At 42.7% G+C, this 18,038-nt stretch overlaps 2 protein-coding genes and 1 pseudogene across 5 annotated transcripts; 2 read left to right on the top strand and 1 right to left on the bottom strand.

Annotated features, from left to right (window-relative positions):
• Positions 1-493: 493 nt before the first annotated feature.
• LOC127760015 (putative F-box/LRR-repeat protein At3g18150) lies at positions 494-2,568 on the bottom strand (annotated as a pseudogene).
• A 1,705-nt stretch (positions 2,569-4,273) lies between these two features.
• LOC127773469 (uncharacterized) lies at positions 4,274-6,641 on the top strand. The gene is made up of 3 exons (XM_052299571.1): positions 4,274-4,369; positions 4,493-5,428; positions 5,535-6,641. Exons 1-3 carry the CDS (start codon positions 4,363-4,365, stop codon positions 6,488-6,490), a joined length of 1,899 nt encoding a protein of 632 aa, XP_052155531.1. The 5' UTR covers positions 4,274-4,362; the 3' UTR covers positions 6,491-6,641.
• A 776-nt stretch (positions 6,642-7,417) lies between these two features.
• LOC127760823 (crossover junction endonuclease MUS81) lies at positions 7,418-15,999 on the top strand. Of its 4 annotated transcripts, none has more exons than XR_008015147.1 (17): positions 7,418-7,747; positions 8,261-8,358; positions 8,489-8,567; positions 8,720-8,806; positions 8,896-9,021; positions 10,148-10,439; positions 10,875-10,950; positions 11,031-11,087; positions 11,191-11,288; positions 11,419-11,561; positions 12,418-12,475; positions 12,951-13,109; positions 13,647-13,726; positions 13,877-14,111; positions 14,216-14,302; positions 14,506-15,106; positions 15,220-15,996. XR_008015147.1 is itself a non-coding variant. In XM_052285121.1 (17 exons), exons 1-17 carry the CDS (start codon positions 7,545-7,547, stop codon positions 14,608-14,610), a joined length of 1,872 nt encoding a protein of 623 aa, XP_052141081.1. In that variant the 5' UTR covers positions 7,418-7,544; the 3' UTR covers positions 14,611-15,999. The 4 variants fall into 4 exon arrangements, 2 of the variants coding, with proteins under 2 accessions (XP_052141081.1, XP_052141080.1); XR_008015148.1 differs by lacking the exon at positions 15,220-15,996 and having other exon boundaries at positions 13,877-13,940; positions 14,023-14,111; positions 14,506-14,560; XM_052285121.1 differs by having other exon boundaries at positions 13,877-13,940; positions 14,052-14,111; positions 14,506-15,999.
• Positions 16,000-18,038: the final 2,039 nt, after the last annotated feature.

Below are 18,038 nucleotides of genomic sequence, written 5' to 3' on the forward strand. Positions count from 1 at the left end.
TATTAATTAAAGATACTTTAAGCAAACTTATATTTGTTTTCACATATACAATAAATTTTTAAATAAAATGAATCCATAAAATTTCATGGTTAAAGTCAAACGTGTGAAATATTTATGACCGAGAGAGCATATTTATAATATTTAGGGGGGGGGGGGGGGGCGGGGGGCATATTTACAAGAGGACATCGGATCTAAAAACAATTAGACAACAAGATGAATATGTTCATGAGACGAGTGTACTTAGATCATCATCCCAAATTTACAATCAAGAACAGGAACCCATGTATTCTTGAGAACCAAATTTTCTGGTAAAAATAAGAATATGCATCGTATTGCTGATGTTAGAGTGGTCATGTAGGAGTATTACACAGGTAACTGTAGACACTATATGTTCAACATTGATCTTCTGGCACGTTTAATATCATGGCAATGGGTACAAGGCCCACGAACAGTTAACTCAACAATAGATGGAACTTTCCCCAAGATGTATCTTTCAATGGCCACGGATCCCTCTTTTTGCTTCCAAGATCATTTCCCTAGTTAGTGGTGCACATTCACCAGTTTTGCGGGTAGAAGTTGTATAACACCTTCCAATATTATCTTCATCAAAGGGATCACATACAGTATCCAATGTAATGCTTTTCAGTGATGTTGCATTCTCCAGGACATGGCATGTTAGTTCAACCATGCTCTTTGCAGTGCAGAAGCCAAGGATCATCACATTCTTAAGGTTGGAATGCTTGTGTTCAGGCATTTGCCTCATATGTGAGGCATCTTCAGAAACACACTCATGCTTCATGTCATGTTGTTGTACCTGCATAAAATAAAAAAATAATGGCACTTGAATAATTGGTTTACCATAGATGTCAGCAGAAAGAATGATAACTTACACACAAGATGAAGGTCTCTAAAACAGGAGAGGCATCAAGAAAAGAAACCAAAGACAAATAGTCATATTCTGGGGGCAAGGCCTTATCTGCATCAAGACAAATACCCAGGTGCTTGAGATGAAGGTATTTGGCAGCTTCTGTTGGTGTATTAATACCCTGTAAAAATTAATCATATCCCAGGAGATGAGTGCATGATTACTGATTATGCCATCACAAAGATATCTAATATGTATACCTCATTAACTGAAGATAAGGTGAGACTTGTAAGATTTGGCACAATATAGGGAAGCTTGGTAATAGAATAATATATGAAGTTGGGCACATCTGAACAGCTCATATCTAGCTTCTTCACTTGCGATGATTCTCCAAGTGAGAGTTCTATTGGGTCACCACTAAAGGTAAAAGTGGAAACTTTCGGAGCATTATTGTTTATCATTTGCAGATTGCTGCACTCAAATACAGTGAGGCAAACCGAGTCTCTCTAGTAGGCATGGTATTGTCAGGCAAATTATCTCACTGCAATATCTGAGATCCAACTCCTCCAAAGCAAAAGACTTGGAAAGAAGAGATACTAACTCGTCATCCGTAATACACACAAACCATAAAAACAGCTTTGTCAGATTTGTGAAGCAACCAAGGCCAACCGTAGGACGTAAGTTACAATACATGAGGTGAATATACTGAATTGAGCTTCCACTCCTATTACATAGAAGTGAGATGGAAAACTGTACCTTCCCTCATATTTTGTAGGCAGAAGAAGGGTGATTTCTTCAATCCCCGGTGTAATAGCTATCTGAAGCCAACTGTTGAGAGAACTTACATTGATCTTGCCAGAATAACATATTACAAGCTTGAGTCTCTTCACACCAATGCCCGAGTGGTTTTTCAGAATGTGGTCAACTTTGCTAGCGAAAGCGCGTGCTTTACCACCCTTTCGACGTGCATCTTGTTCCAAGCTCAGTGTTTCCTCAGTGAAGATGAGGTTGGGATGGCATCTCCAGTTACATAAAAATGCACGAGATACACAAGCAGCACGGGCAGCATCTCGCAATGGCATTAGGGAATGGATATGGTGCCAAATGTCCTGCACAAGCACGGAAATAATTGTTGAATGTTAGGGACTCTAAAGACAAACCATTACACCAACTAAGTAACAATATGAACATATGGAGTATAATAACATTCTTACCTAGGTGCTCTGAGTAACATTGCTTGGATAAATAAGCTGCACCAAACTGATAGACAATGATTTGTTAACTCTTCCTAGGAAGTGGTTGGTCCATGTTATTTTTCTTTCTTTTTTTTTGGAAACTTTACATTTTAATCCCCATAAAAACAAAAGAGGTTCTGTTTATGGTTGCCACATAAGTGATCGTGTATTAGTTATGAGGAAACTAGAGCATACTATGAATGTCAGTAAAAAAAAAAGCAATAAAGTACTTGACTATCTGTTCACGCAATTTATATTTAGCAAGCATAGTTCACAACTTCACATGCCCAGTTAGAGTAGGGATAGTGATAATTTACTTGTTATATAAGTCTTCCATAAGAAATATATAAAGCCACATACCTCTGGGAGGTCTGGCCCTGAATATCTTAATGTTTTATCAACCTGAAAATTATCATCTCCTTGGCTTAGTGTGCACCTTTTCATCTGCAGCATGTCATATATGGTCATCAATAATGCAGATGATAACAGAAGAAAAATAAGAAACTAAGAGCAAGTATAATAGTTTAAAAAATAAAGAGAGCTAGCTCCCATGCAAGAGCTAACTATTCACGTAATTCAAGATAAATACATTAAATGCATAGATGAGAGATAGAGAGAGAAGAAGAAAAATAAAAATAAGCTTAAAGCTCATCTACCATGCATGTTAACTCTAATATGAGCTATAAGCGCATAGTTGGCTTTACTTAATACTTGCTCTAAAGCACACGAGCTTAACATTTTTCCCTTTCATTTTACACCTGGAACTTTTTCTTGCGGAGTATGGTTATTGGTTTCTCTAAACATGGCGACTCATGAGCAGATTGGCTAGTACCGTTGATTGATCACTGAATTCTTAATCTTAAATGTTCTGATATAATCAAATATAATCCACATTGGAACAAGAAGGAATATTGCTGGAGCACTACACTAGCCTGCTCAAATCATACAGAAAGAATGAGCACACTTTGCTATCCACCAAAGTGAAGAAGATCTTACGGTCAAATAACTTTTGAGCCTCATGGTATTGCTTATACTTGTTATAAGCGGAATTTTGCCAAAAAAAATATAAGCAATTTTTTTAAAAAAATATATATACATTATTTTAGCAATTTAAAAATATACTGGAAAATAGAAAACCCCCAAATCAACTCTAAAATTATGGGAGTTCTTGTGGCATGAGACAACGGATGGAAAAGTGATATCAAGAACAAGTTACAGGTGCCGGCGACCGGCCGGAACACTAGCCTAATGCAGCAGAGATGAACAATCTGTGGGAAGCTTACTCGAGCCCTCCATGGTAGGCAGTAGCAGCAGCGACGACACCTCCTCGCTCCGGATCGAGTCCACCAATCGGTGGGTCTTCGATTTATTATATATCCACGATTCTACCCATCGCATCTCAGAGCGGCTCCGGGCCGTTCAGGAAACCGCTTTGCATTGCCCTCCAGGCTCCAGGCCTCAGCCAGTACGGCCCAACTGGAGAAGAGGCAGCCCATGAGACGGACAGCAACAAGGCCCAAAAGTCAACGGTGTAGCCCACGTGCTCATGATTTGGCCCAACTTCCAAAACATTCATTGTATACCATGTATATATATTGTGATTTTTTTTCCATTATCTAAAAAAAATACTGTACAAGTACACGCCTACCATGTGCGCCCAATTTCAATATCGCAAATAACAAAACGCATATAGTCATCTCAACAAACGGCCGGGGCAACTTGACATTGCGATGGAACTTGCGTACATGCATGCATCGCAGGAAGATGCCATGCTCTTCCCTCCCAAGTAATCATCGGAACCATGCATGATAATGCAATTTGTCAAGCCTAATTATTACATAGAGACCAATCAATAAGCTATTAGCCGATTGAATACTGTAAACCATGTGCGCGTACGAAACCACGTCGTAGATTAACGTGCAAATGAAAATAGAGCTGATAGCCGCCACGGACCCACGGTGCTACCAGGCTTGCACATCCTTGATCCATCGGCAAATTTAACGGATGAAATTAGTGCCACTTGTTTATACTGGTGGCACCACTTGGCTAAAAACTCGTGCCCCTTTGACAAGAGAAGAACGATTGGCTCTCTGATACGTGAAGTTAACATCATTGATCATCCGTCGCTATATATATGAAGCTGCCCATTCATATTCCTATCGACGATCAGGAGCGAGCATTGAAGCATACGTATATCCATCTCCAGAAACTCGATCAAGCATACTAGCTGAGACAGATCGAGTCACCTAGCTATTTGAGAAAATGGGAGGTATATATTTTAGATTATTCATTATTTTCCTTCCTTTTTTCAAGCAATTAATTCTCTATTTTCGTTGATTTGATCGATCGATCGATCGTAATACGGTTGCGTGGTGCCGTGGTGATGATGCAGCTGTCAATGGTGTTTGCTACGGTGTTCTTGGCGACAACCTCCCGTCGCGGAGCGAGGTCGTGCAGCTGCTCAAGTCCCAAGGCATCGGCGCGATGCGCATCTACTACCCGGACAAGGAGGCCCTCGACGCGCTCCGCGGCAGCGGCATCGCCGTCATCGTCGACGTCGGCGACAGCGGCGCGGTGGCCAACCTCGCCAACAACCCCTCCGCCGCCGCCGACTGGGTCCGTGACAACGTCGAGGCCTACTGGCCGAGCGTCATCATCCGCTACATCACCGTCGGCAACGAGCTCCCCGCCGGCGACATGGGCCTCATCCTCCCGGCCATGCAGAACGTGCACAAGGCCCTCGTGTCCGCCGGCCTCTCGAGCAGCATCAAGGTGTCGACGGCGATCAAGATGGACGTGGTCGCCAACACGTTCCCCCCGTCGCACGGCGTGTTCAGCTCTGACGTGCAGCAGTTCATGGTTCCCATCGCGCGGTTCCTGGCCAACACCGTGTCGCCGCTGCTCGTCAACGTGTACCCCTACGTCTCATACAGGGAAAACCCGCGCGACATCAGCCTCAACTACGCCACGTTCCAGCCGGGCACCACGGTGAGGGACGACGGCAGCGGCCTCACCTACACCAACCTGTTCAACGCCATGGTGGACGCCGTGTACGCCGCGCTGGAGAAGGCCGGCACGCCAAACGTCCGCGTCGCCGTGTCGGAGACCGGGTGGCCGTCGGCGGGAGGGTTCGCCGCGACGGCAGAGAACGCGATGAACCACAACCAGGGCGTGATCGACAACGTCAAGAACGGGACGCCGAAGCGGCCCGGGCCACTGGAGACGTACGTGTTCGCCATGTTCAACGAGAACCAGCAGACTGGCGATGAGACCAGGAGGCATTTCGGCCTCTTCAACCCTGACAAGACGCCGGCCTACCCGATTACACGTATGCCATTATCGCATTTCGTATGATATATCGTCGTATATATATCCGCACGTACGTTGGTATGTAGCTAACGGGTGCGTGCACGCGTGTTGGTAATTTTTTGTAGCTTATCCTCGTCCGGCCGTGCAATCCATCGGCGTGTGCTACGGCATGCTGGGCAACGACCTCCCGTCACGTAGCGAGGTGGTGAAGATGTACGTGTCCATGGGCATCAATCGGATGCGCATCTACAATCCCGACAGGGAGGCGCTGGACGCCCTGCGCAACTCCGGAATCGACCTCATTCTCGACGCCGGCGGCTTCGACACGGTGTCCTACCTCGCCGCCAGCGCCTCCAACGCGGCGTCCTGGGTCCATGACAACATCAGCCCCTACTACCCGGCCGTCAACATCAAGTACATAGCCGTCGGCAACGAGGTGGTAGGCGGCACCACGGAGAGCATCCTCCCGGCCATGCGCAACGTCAACTCCGCCCTTGCCGCGGCCGGCATCGGCGGCATCAAGGTTTCCACCGCGGTGAAATCCGACGTGATCGCCAACTCTTACCCTCCCTCCGCCGGCGTGTTCGCGTATCCCTACATGAATGGCGTAGCCCAGTACCTGGCGAGCACCGGCGCGCCGCTGCTGGCCAACGTGTACCCCTACTTCGCCTACGCCGGCAACCCGCGCGAGATCAGCCTCAACTACGCCACCTTCCAGCCGGGCACCACGGTGAGGGACGACGGCAACGGGCTCACCTACACCAACCTGTTCGACGCCATGGTGGACTGCATCTACGCCGCGCTGGAGAAGGCCGGCGCCGGGAACGTGAGGGTGGTGGTGTCGGAGAGCGGGTGGCCGTCGGCGGAAGGGTTCGGGGCGAGCATGGACAACGCGAGGGCGTACAACCAGGGGCTGATCGACCATGTCGGGCGTGGCACGCCCAAGAGGCCCGGACAGATGGAGGCGTACATATTTGCCATGTTCAACGAGAACCAGAAGACCGGGGCTGCCACCGAGAGGCATTTTGGCCTCTTCTACCCTAACAGGTCGCCGGTCTATCAGATTGCCTTTCCGAATTAGCAGCTGCTAATACGAGCATGGATCTGCAGGCAATCGAGTAATGCTTCAGTAATGTTGTGTTGGGTGTATTTTAATGTTCTCTGTGTGCTGCCACTTTACGCTTTGATAATGCATGCATGCGCATGAATAAAAACTTTTGAAGGTTTCTTAACGGTTGACAACAACGGTAGTGTGCAAGCTTGCAGTCCGCTGTGACGGTGAGTATTTGCACACAATAGGGGGAAATTAAATTGGAAAACAGAGTAATAAATATTTTATGAGGAAACAACTCGCTTAAGAATTGCTATTGACAACTCTACGCACAAGAACACGAATATTGAATCATCGTATTTATTTCGGTATCACTTCACGGAGCATTCCAAACGGATACAAATGCATGACAAATGACACGGCAACGATGGCCGAGGATCCATATATAAGACACTGATAAGTAGCTCATCGGTCGGTCCGTTTGTACCCCTACGTTGTCCTGTTGCTTCCGCTACCCTTCTTTCGGATCCATAAGACGCCGATGGCTGAGGATGCTCGAGCGTTGTCTATAATTACATCGGCCACATTCTTGCGAACCTCACCATGCTCCACAACTTCTTCGGTGCTCCACACCATGTCTAGACCGAGTTAAAGCGTCACATCAGCAAAATTATCCTCTAAAACCGCTGATAGAGTAAAATTATACTAGTTTTAATAGTTAGGTCACTCGTCCTGCCCGGTTTTTTTTAAAGGTACGAATTAGATTCCGCATAGTTTAAGGGAGTCAAAATGGACTCTTTTCCTCTATCCTTTAACCAAGGCCCATGATTCCATCCCCAGAGGCCCATGACTCCGAGGGCCTCGCAATTAAACAGGTAAATTCGAGGGGTTTCTTGTAATTTCGGGGTGGATAAGAAGGGATCGCAGAACAACAACAACAAAAGCACACCGGATTTCAAAATTCAAAACTCCTCCGAAACCTCCCACAAATGGCGGGCTCTTCCTTCCCCACCTGAAACCCCAAACCCTAACCCCCAATCCGGCGACCCCCCTCCACCACAGCGGCCTCTCCAACCCCTCGCCGATGGCGCCGGAGGCGAGGCAACTCAAGGTGCACCTCCGGGAGAACGAGGCGGTCGCGCAATGCGTCCTGGAGAAGTGGCGCTCGATGGAGGAGAAGCCGGGCGGCCTCAAGGAGAACCTGGCTCACACGCTCTACAAATCCTACCGCAACGTCTGCGCCGCCAAGGAGCCCATCCGATCCCTCAAGGACCTGTATCAGATCAAGTAATAACATGTTTCCCGTGCCTATCACTTGTTCTGTAATTTCTCTCGGTTGCGGGGGCTGAAGGTTGCAGTGCGGCTAGGGTTTGATTGATTTTGGTTTGGGGATTTTCGATTGGGCGGTTTTGCCGGAATGGTGAACTGTTGCGTGTCTAAATTCGTTAAGATTTCAAGGCGGGGTCAGGGTTATATCGTGAACTGTAAAATCATAATGTTCGCATATGTTGATTACCTATATATGGTAAAAAATTGATTCAATGCGTGTCGTCAAACCAATTTCAGTTGCTTTGAAGTAGATTAATAAGCAAATGTTGTAACTGTAACTGTGGCTTTAGTGTGGATTCATGTAGGACTTCACACTTCGGTTTCTGTTTTGTAAGTTGGATTTAGAGAACAAAGATCTCGAACCTCACAGTGCTATACATATTTTTCTTGGTTAGTATAATCAAGCAGCATATAATGTACCACTAATTCTCAAAAGTATTAATGTGTTTCCTGTTCTATCACTGTTGTCAGGGGCGTTGGGAAATGGGTCATAAGGCAACTGAAAGGATCCTTTCCAGAGTCTAGTCCAGATTTATCTCCCCCGGAAAGTAATGCAGCAGGAGAAAAGGGTAACTGTTTTTATGATTGATTGCATGCCTACCGAACATCTCTTTTAGGGTACCCTTATCCTTTCTTGTGGGAAGGGTTTTTTAAGTTAATCTGCTGTGGTGAGAATGAAGATCACTATTATTTCTATAGGGAAGAAAGCAGGAGGGTCAAAGCGTTATGTGCCACAGAAGAATTCTGCTGCTTACGCGATACTGATCACGCTCCATAGGTATGCTTTGCTTGGGGATATATTTTTCATTATTTTTGCTGTTCATCAAATGAAAGTGTTTTCTATCTCTTGGCAAACAATGATATATAACCATAGGAATTAGAACAGGTTCCTACTTGTAACCAGACAGTAACAGTTGATTTTCCTTCTAGGGAAACAATCAATGGGAAGAGTCATATGAAGAAGCAAGAGCTTATTGACGCCACTGAAGCAAGTGGCCTGTCACAAAGTGCAATTGGGTACAGTTTTCACAGTATACTCGCAATGTTGCTCATTCCTGCTGCTATTTTCAGTGCATTACTAAGTAGGTAATTTGCATTATGAACAGTCCAGACAAAAGTAAAGCAAAACCAGGGGCTTTTGCAAGTTCTCAGAAGGACTGGTACACTGGATGGAGCTGCATGAAAACATTGACATCTAAAGGACTGGTTGCAAAGTCCGGTAACCCTGCAAAGTAATTTCATCAAACTTATCTTCCATGTCTATGTTAACTTTTCCGCTCTGTTACTTTAGATGAAAAATGTTTGGTTCCTACAGTTGCAAAAAGGTTGACTGTTGTCAATGGCAGTGCCACATTCTTGAGTATGGAATCTATACACCCACTCACAGTTATTTCTTTTGTGAGAAAGCTCCTACCTATCTAAAATTCCACACATAATCTTAAGATAAAAATTTTATGTGAATCAGCACCAAAGGTTTTTGTACGTGTATTAGATCATATGTGTACTAATTCTGGCTTTGCTACTAGCTTTTCTGATATATATATATATATATATATATATATATATATATATATATATATATATATATATATATATATATATATATATATATATATATATATATATTCAACAGGGCATCACTGCTAAGGGCTAGCTATTAATTGTGCATCCTTTTAAAAGAGCTTCATTAAGTTATAATATGGAAATCAAATGAACTGAGTCATGAACACTTGTATTCATAAACTTGGTTACCTTTATCAAAATGTTCATGGGGCTATTGTTTATAGTACTAGTGATTTGCATCATTGGTTATTTGAGGTTTGGGATAAGTTTAGCATCACGAGACACAAAAGCTAGGAATTTTTACATGATGCCACCTTAAGATCCCTGCAGATGATTGGCAGTCTTTTTTATGTCCGCTATCTCCATGCACTTTATGGAATATATTGTTTTCTGATATTTTGAGCTAATTTTGAAAGGATACACTTTTAGATTTAAGGATGCAGTTATTCTGTGGCATAACAACAACTCTCTATCGATGAATAGAGGCAGAGTGGGAGACATGGCCAATTGTGAGCTTCTTTTGACCTGTTAGTCTACAATGTGAAGCAACATGTACCTACTGATCTTCCACTTGGGATCATGATACAGAGACCTATCATTTGTTTGTCGCATAAACTGTAACCCACGTCTTGATCTCTAGTATTACTTTAATCCATTTGTTTTCATTTGTGTGATGGGAGAACTGAGTCTATTAAGTTTACATGCATGCATCTTGTTGGGACTATATTATTAAGCAATATGTACTTTTTTGAGGTGCTAAGCATAACTAGGGGCTTAACAAATGAATTTCTGTAGGTATATGATAACTGAAGAAGGGAAATCGACTGCTCTTGAATGTCTCTCAAGGTCTGGGTTAGATGATCATGCAGCACCTTTGGTGATAAACAGTGCTTCCGACACATCTAATGCAAGTCATAAGTTGAATAATATTTGCATGACTTCTTTTGTTGAGACATCATCCGGACCTTCTAGGGCAATTGGTAGACCCAAAACATCTATTGCCAACCCTGCCACTAAGACATCACCAGAAGTGACATATTTGACAAGTCAAGAATCACTCAATTACAACTCTGATGTTAGAACTGCTGTAAGTTCTACCTTTACTAACATTGCTTTAGAAGCTATTTCCCAAGCTAAGAATGTGACAAAAGATCCATTGGTCTGGTTCTATTGTATTATATAGTTTTTCTTCTGATCAAGTTCTTCAATTTAATGATCACAATATTCAATCTTAGCTTCTGGTTCAGCTGTTTCAGCATAAGCAGAACTGCCATTATTTTTGTATCTCAATAAAGCAAAGCCTTTTTGTAGCTTTGCGATGTTGTTGCTGTCTAATAGTGCTACAATTTGGTGAAGTCCAATCAGGCACTTTTCCTTTTTAGGTTTTACGTGGTTTGGGTTGTAATTAGTGTACATAATTCTGAATTACAGGCTAGGCTTTCTGCCATAGTTCCATACTTTTCTGTCATACTAGAATTTTAGATGCTGTAGTATAACTCATAGATTCTCTTATCTTTTTTAGGATAACTGTGCTGAAGAAATCATTCTTAGTGACTCAGATTCTGAAGAATTATATACAGAGAACTATCCTCTAATAGGTAAAATTGTTATTTCGAGCTCACAAACAATTTGTTATATTCCTTCTGCGCTAAAATAAATTTTGGTTTCCTAAGTGCAGGCTCTGAAGAATTTACTGAGAGGGTTGCCCCTCCAATGTTGAATGCAAGCAACTCTGGTTGTTTATCAATCTTATGTTTTCTATTAGAATAATATTGCATCCAATAAAAGTATTATTTTTACTGGCCTTTTCAATTAATCCCAATAACCTTTTTTTCCAGGCAAGACTACTACAAATTATAGATTCTCAGACTGTTCAGCTTCTATTTCTCCTCGTTCATCTGAAGGAATATTTGAGATGCAGTCTTCTAGTACAATGGTAACCTCAATTTTTGTGGTTAAATCCCTAATCCCTAATCCCTATTCTGTAACTTATTCCCTTTTGAAGTTGAAGATGCTGATTACTCAAAGAAATGACGGTACTGCTATTACGTCTTTTCAACTACCAGGGTACTGCTGAATTCAATATGCTGGACAATGATACTGTATGTATGGACAATTCTATACTAGCCATGCCACCTCGGCGATCCAGTAAAAATTTTCTTGAAGATTATGAAGTTGTGTTGATATTGGATGATCGTGAAAATTTTGGGTTTGTATGATCGTACCATTCTCTTACATCTTACAAAATTTGTATCTATGGTTGTATCATGGGTATTAGGTAGGGGTCTGAGGCCCACGATGGTACTGTTCACTCCTACCTTATCTTAATCTGTTAGCCAACATATAAGCACTCAAAATTTACATAGCTTGTTTGAAAAATCAATCTATTCATTATGGACAGTTACATTACACAATGTTTCAAGGTTATCTGGATAAGAGGATGCTAGTTTCAAGGATTTGATTAATGTACTGATTATTTGCATTCTATCCTTTCCATTGATTTGCAAATATGAGAGAAATTTATTTTACTCTTTGCACACTGTTCCGTTAAAGTAAGACACGTGATGATTTTTCAAATACCATTCTTTTTCCCTTTTGGAGCCTGTTGCAATGCTTAACTAACTTCATTTTCCTGAATCTTAAAACACTTTGAACCCGTATTGTTTTCAGTTAATTTTACCTTTAATGTTGATGTTTGGTGCATCTATCTGTCTATCCTTAAACTTTTGGGTCTCATATTAAGGTCTAACTAGTAACCTCTCAACTCAAACAGCTGAAACGATTGGAACATGTGCTTTTATGTTCTAGTATTAGGTTTATGAGAACTATTTGTCATGTTCCTTTTCCAATATTGCTAAGACAGCTTGATATTTTTCTATGAAATTTTTCATTACTGAAATTCTAAGTACCAGATACACATGGGGCTGCATTTTTGTTTCAAATATTTTGCTACTACCCATTTCCCCCCTGCAATTACATGTTTTATATTAACTTCATTCATTGGCTTTATTTCGAACAACTGTGTATCTGTTCGTTCTCAAAACTGTTACCTTTTCTTTTGGCAGGGGTCGTTCAAGAAAAACTGTTGATAACATACATTCACAATTTCGTGTACCTGTTGAGGTTAGTTAAGTTTGAATTTTTAGTCTTTCTAGTCTCTCCTTACTTCCTCTGTTTCCCATTATCCTTGCACATCTCCTCACTCCTCAGACCACCCAAACTTGCTTCACAAATTCAATACCATTTCATCAACATGATTATAATTAAATATCCTGGCAATAACAAGAAATCTTCTTTAAACAATATAAAGCAGGCACTAATTTCTTCTGTTTGCTTACCTGATGCACAAGTTCAAATATATAATTTAGATGATCTGTATGCTAGTTTTGGTGTGCTGGTAAAATATTGATCAAAAGAGCAGGGGAAACACCTGCGCGGAATATATAAGCTTGCCCTAACTTCTGTGGGACTAAAGCTGCAGCTGTTGCTGTAGGCAATAAATGAAGTGTCACAGATTTTGTTCATAAATTGAGCTGTTCACTTAGCGTGTGCCAGTGAAAGTGATTTTTTATCCTTCTATTTGAACCATGTCTTTCAGATAAAGCATTTGCCTATTGGGGATGGTATTTGGATTGCTCGTGATAGAAAGCTTCACACAGAGTATGTTCTTGATTTCATTGTTGAAAGGAAGAATGTTGCAGATTTGTGTAGTTCAATCACAGACAACCGATACAAAGATCAGAAGTTAAGGCTCAAGGTACCATCTGCGCTATCATCGCCTTCGCTTTAATATTGAATTTTAATGTTAATTCCCCTTGTTTTTTATATTTTCAGTTTTGTTACTTGTACGAAATTCAGTTTGTTTCTTATTATAATCCTATCAGCAGGTGTGGCTACTGAAAACATTTATTTGTTCATGTGCCACTGACATTTGTAGCAATTAGGTTGATGGCAAACTCGTGAGCATGTTTGGCTGCATAATCATGGAAGCAAATGTGACACTTAATCATAGATCCAGTGTAACTTAATTTGATGTTATGGTACAAATACCATTGAACTTTTTTTTTTTCCTTTAGGTCTTTCATAGTTATATTTGTAAAGTTGATATTGATTTGTGTTGAGAACTACTGAATTTTATGTGGAATGTTCTAGTTTTCCCTGATGCTAGGACTTGAGCCTGTAGATTTTGAACCTCCTCTCAGGCATATTGTTTATCTTTTCCATATATATGCACCATATTTTGTTTATTGTTAGCAGCAATATGTTGTGATTCTTTGGTGCACCTTGTTTGTAGAAATGTGGCCTAAGGAAGCTGATATATCTGGTTGAAGGTGATCCAAACCCTCTTGATACATCAGAAAGGATCAAAACTGCGTATGTACTCTGCAGCAGCTTTTTCTTGTTGATTTCTCTTCTTTTACCCTCCCTTAAAAGTAGTTTGTATTGTATAGATTTGTCAGTCAATGAATTGGATTTTTGGCTGCATGACGTATGACCATGTAACCGCTGGCCTTATATATGCAGCTGCTTCACCACTGAAATTCTTGAAGGATTTGATGTCCAGAGAACCCCTGGGTATGCTGAGACTGTAAGGACATATGGCAACCTTACTCGTTCAATAACTGAATACTACAGCACACACTTTTCTACTGGTGCTAATACTTCTCAAGTTTGCCCGACCTATGATGAGTTTACGAAGAAGTGTGATGACCTTAAGAAGATAACTGTGAGTGATGTATTCGCCCTTCAACTTATGCAGGTAATTGGGCAATAAAAACAATCTTCACCAAAGTCAGACATCTATTCATTTCATGTTGTAGTTGGAGGCAAGAATTTTCCTAATTAATTATGAATGTGATGCAGGTGCCACAAGTGACAGAAGAAGCTGCACTTGCTGTGATAGGGCTCTATCCAACTCTTTTCTCACTTGCTAAGGCGTACTCTATGCTTGTCAGTTCCCTTCTCCTTTTAACTTTTACAATGTTCATTAGACGCACCATTTTAATGTTCTTTCCATTTATAACTCCTGTTTATACTTGTAAACCAGAACAGCGTAGTGCATTCCATATCTCTTGCTGCTCTAGTACTATTTATCTCACACAATATGCTTTATTCTTTTCGTGAATTAAACCTTGTTTTTGTGATGTTTTTAGGATGGTGATACCCATGCCCAAGAGAAGATGTTGAAGAACAGGAGCACGCTGATAAATGCAGGGGCTAGCAGAAACATATTCAAGCTTGTCTGGGCTGAAGGATAAATTCTTCAGTTTATTTTCCGATTAACTGGTTTAACCATTTTTTTGGTCATCTTCTTGGTGACTCTGATGGATCCACCAGTGAAGCTCCCCAATTCTCAGTTCTCACTGCAACTCTTTCATGTCCTGAAGGCAAACGGGGTCCTTTTTTGTGTGCCAAGGTGCCATGGAACACAACTAACCGCCTACATAGGGACTTTGCAAGTTAGCTTATCCGCGTAGGTTCACCCCCATCTAGGTAGACTAATTATCTTTTGTAGACTCCAGGTTGTACAAAATGGAATTATCATGGAACGGGGCCGTTTAGCGTTTCACATCTGTTTACTCGGTTGCTTGGATTATGCGCTGTCTCATGTTATCTCGGCTTTGTTTGCATGGAAATGGACAAGTTCGTATGAGATTGCAGCCGCAGACCATACGCAGCTGCCAACATAGTTACGGTTCGTCCATGTGCTGGAATCAATCCACGGTCGGCGTCATGTCCGGGCGACGTCTGAAGGTTGCTTGCTCATCTCTGGTTACATCTCTAGCTCTTACATTGTTCAGTTTGCATACTTTAACTTTCTGATTATTAATTGTGAACCTTACGTAGAGGTATCCTTCACCTTTTAGTTCCCAGGGAATCGTACCAGAAGAGCGAATGGTTGGCCGGTTGGCCTCCCAGAATGCACAAGGGTCTCGGCTGCGAACGGGACATTACATCATGGCCTGTTGCTGCGACGGCAACGCGTGCGTCATAATCGGGTTTCATACTCACCCTCCCCCTTGTTATATCGTCACCAGTGCGTCAGCACGTATTTCCCTCTCTACCATACGCACCTGTTTTACATACGTACGTACCATCTGGTCATCTTTCTATATACGTCTCGACGATACTGGGCTATCAACCAGAGGTTACTTTCAGTATATTAGTCACTAGCAGCGAACAAGAAATCCAAAATGGCGCTATCGCACGCACGCTATACAGTTTGTCTGACATGCGAGTGCTAAAGGGATAGGAGTAGAAGAGAGCAAAAGCGGCAGGACGGTAAGGGACACGGGACATTGCATAAAAAAATATCGCACGCCATGCCGCTTGTGCGCATGGTGCCAAGGAAAAACAAACCGCCCCCGTATGACCCATGCGACGCGGCACCATAGGTCCAAGGGAAGGCAACAAAAACAAAGGGTTTTTTGGCTTTGGCAGTTGGCATGGCGCCGGAGGCGTCGAATGGACGGGGTCCAAAGTCCAAACAAGCAGAAGCAGCAACGCCCTCCGCTCCTCCAGCCCACGCCACGCCGAGCCCCCGTATTTTTCCTCCTCTCCTCAACAGGACAAGCTGCAATTGTTGTTTTCCCACCACGGCAGTCGTCGTCTTTGGTTGGGGGGCGCCTTGTTGCGCTTGTAGCCATCCTGGTGTTTAGCATCCAAACCGGATGGGTACAAAAACAAAGCGAGGTGTCGCCACCACCACCACTAGCTGCCCCCCACACCCCACCCCCCGCCTTTGGCTTGTTGGCTTCGGAAACCCAGGTGGCGCTGCCCGCTCCCGCACGCCGGAACACTCCAAACAGGTGATTGATAGCGTGTGCGTGCGCCACCGGTGGCCGTGGCCGCCTCGTGACGCGGCTGCCTTTGCCTTTGGCTGGCTACTCGCTTGTCCAAAGAATCGGCTCGGTGACACCGGGAACGCGACAACCCAGAGAGTGCGAGCAAGTGCGCTGCTGCCCCTGCACCCCACCCCCACCTCATCGTCTTTTGTAGTAGGATCTGTGACTCTGTGTGTGTATCTACGACGACGTTAGCTAGCTAGCTTTGCTTGCTTTTGCCTTAGCTTTTGCATGGCTCAACCTTGTCTTTCTCCTGGATCTCTCTCGCGCGGCTCGTCTTGTTCCTTTCCTCGCCGGGGGCAGCCACAGCCACAGCCACACCCGGCGATAACTTCGAATTTATTAGCTTTGGACATTCTCGGCCTTGTTCCTTACAAGCTAAGGGTCCCCCCATTACGTACGATCTTGCAAGCTGCCAAAACAAGGACAAATCAATCATGGATGTGCCCAAACTTTTTCCCCTTGTGTTATTAGCACCGTCTACATTACTGCTAGGTCGATATAATGTTGTGCATTTCTTTTCTCAATTTGTTTCTACTGGGTTTGTTGCTTCATCATAATCTGCACACTGCTACCTCTAGTACAAGTCCAGTCTATCAATTGCTGTATTACAATCAAATCACATTATTAATAATATGCTATCACTATTACTACCTCCATAAGTTTTGGCAACAAATGGGCTAACCATATAAGGAGTAACGCCTTAGAACAGTAAACAAATGTGAAGTAATATACTTCTTCCGTTTCACAATGCAAGTTATTCTAGCATTTTTCACATTCATATTAATGTTAATGAATCTGGATAGATACATTATGAAACGGGAGAAGTAGATACTACGAAATACTTAGGGTCCACTGGTTTGGGTATAGCCACGTAATGGCGTTATCTATTCCTTTTCCAGTTACGTACCAACTGTTTATTCCTCACGTGTGGAAATAAGATTTGTTGGTTTCCAGTCATTTTGTGTTTAATTAGATCGAGTCGCTGTGTCATTGATAAATGCCGTATTAATATGATATTGACATCATAGATACTAGTAGCCCCCTCCCAAATTCGCTACCACATGATCAAAGATACATATGTTTTCTTAGGGTAATTGCAAAAATATTTCCTGTGGAATGGTTCCTTCGTAGATTGTCTCTCCTGAGAAAAATCCAACAACTTTGGTTCCAACGAAACAATCAGTGGACCCTTAATTCGAGCCACCAACGCAAAGGACAAGTTTTGGTTCAAAGTTGAAGTCTTGACTCATTAATCCCATCTCATTAAAATCCGACACCTCACTTAACACGACTTGAAACCTCGTGCAAATCAATGGATGCACAATGAAAAGATTCAATGTACGGTTTGGCGCATGCAGAAATTAGAAGATAATTCCACTAGAGCGAGTTAGAGAAGATTCCTATAGGAGAAGATGTTCGCGTCTTCTCTATGGAAAACGGCAGGGGAAAAAAACTAACTAGGTCCCTGGCTCTTTCCCCTAATACAACATTACCTTTTTTGCATTGTGTGCTAAAAAGGTATTACGTAAATTACCTAACAGGCTTCTCTTTCAAGCTAGGAAATTTACCTTCCCATGACGAAGTGTAATGTAAAATGAGCAAGCTCTTTTCACGTACTTATGCCAACTTATTGGCCAATCCAACCGAAGATACCTACTCAAAATAATTAGCTGATCACATCAATTGCACTTGGCAAAGTTTCAGTTCTCTTCAGAAAATAAAAACACTATTCTCCTTTTACCTCCTTGCTGTTATAACTTTTCTCATGCACGTCCAATTTAACCCTAGCCAGTAGCCACCAATCTACTACCCATGTGATTAGTTCTTCTACTCAACGC

Source organism: Oryza glaberrima, chromosome 1 (genome assembly GCF_000147395.1).
Source record: "Oryza glaberrima chromosome 1, OglaRS2, whole genome shotgun sequence".
In the NCBI taxonomy this organism is placed as follows: Eukaryota; Viridiplantae; Streptophyta; class Magnoliopsida; order Poales; family Poaceae; genus Oryza; species Oryza glaberrima.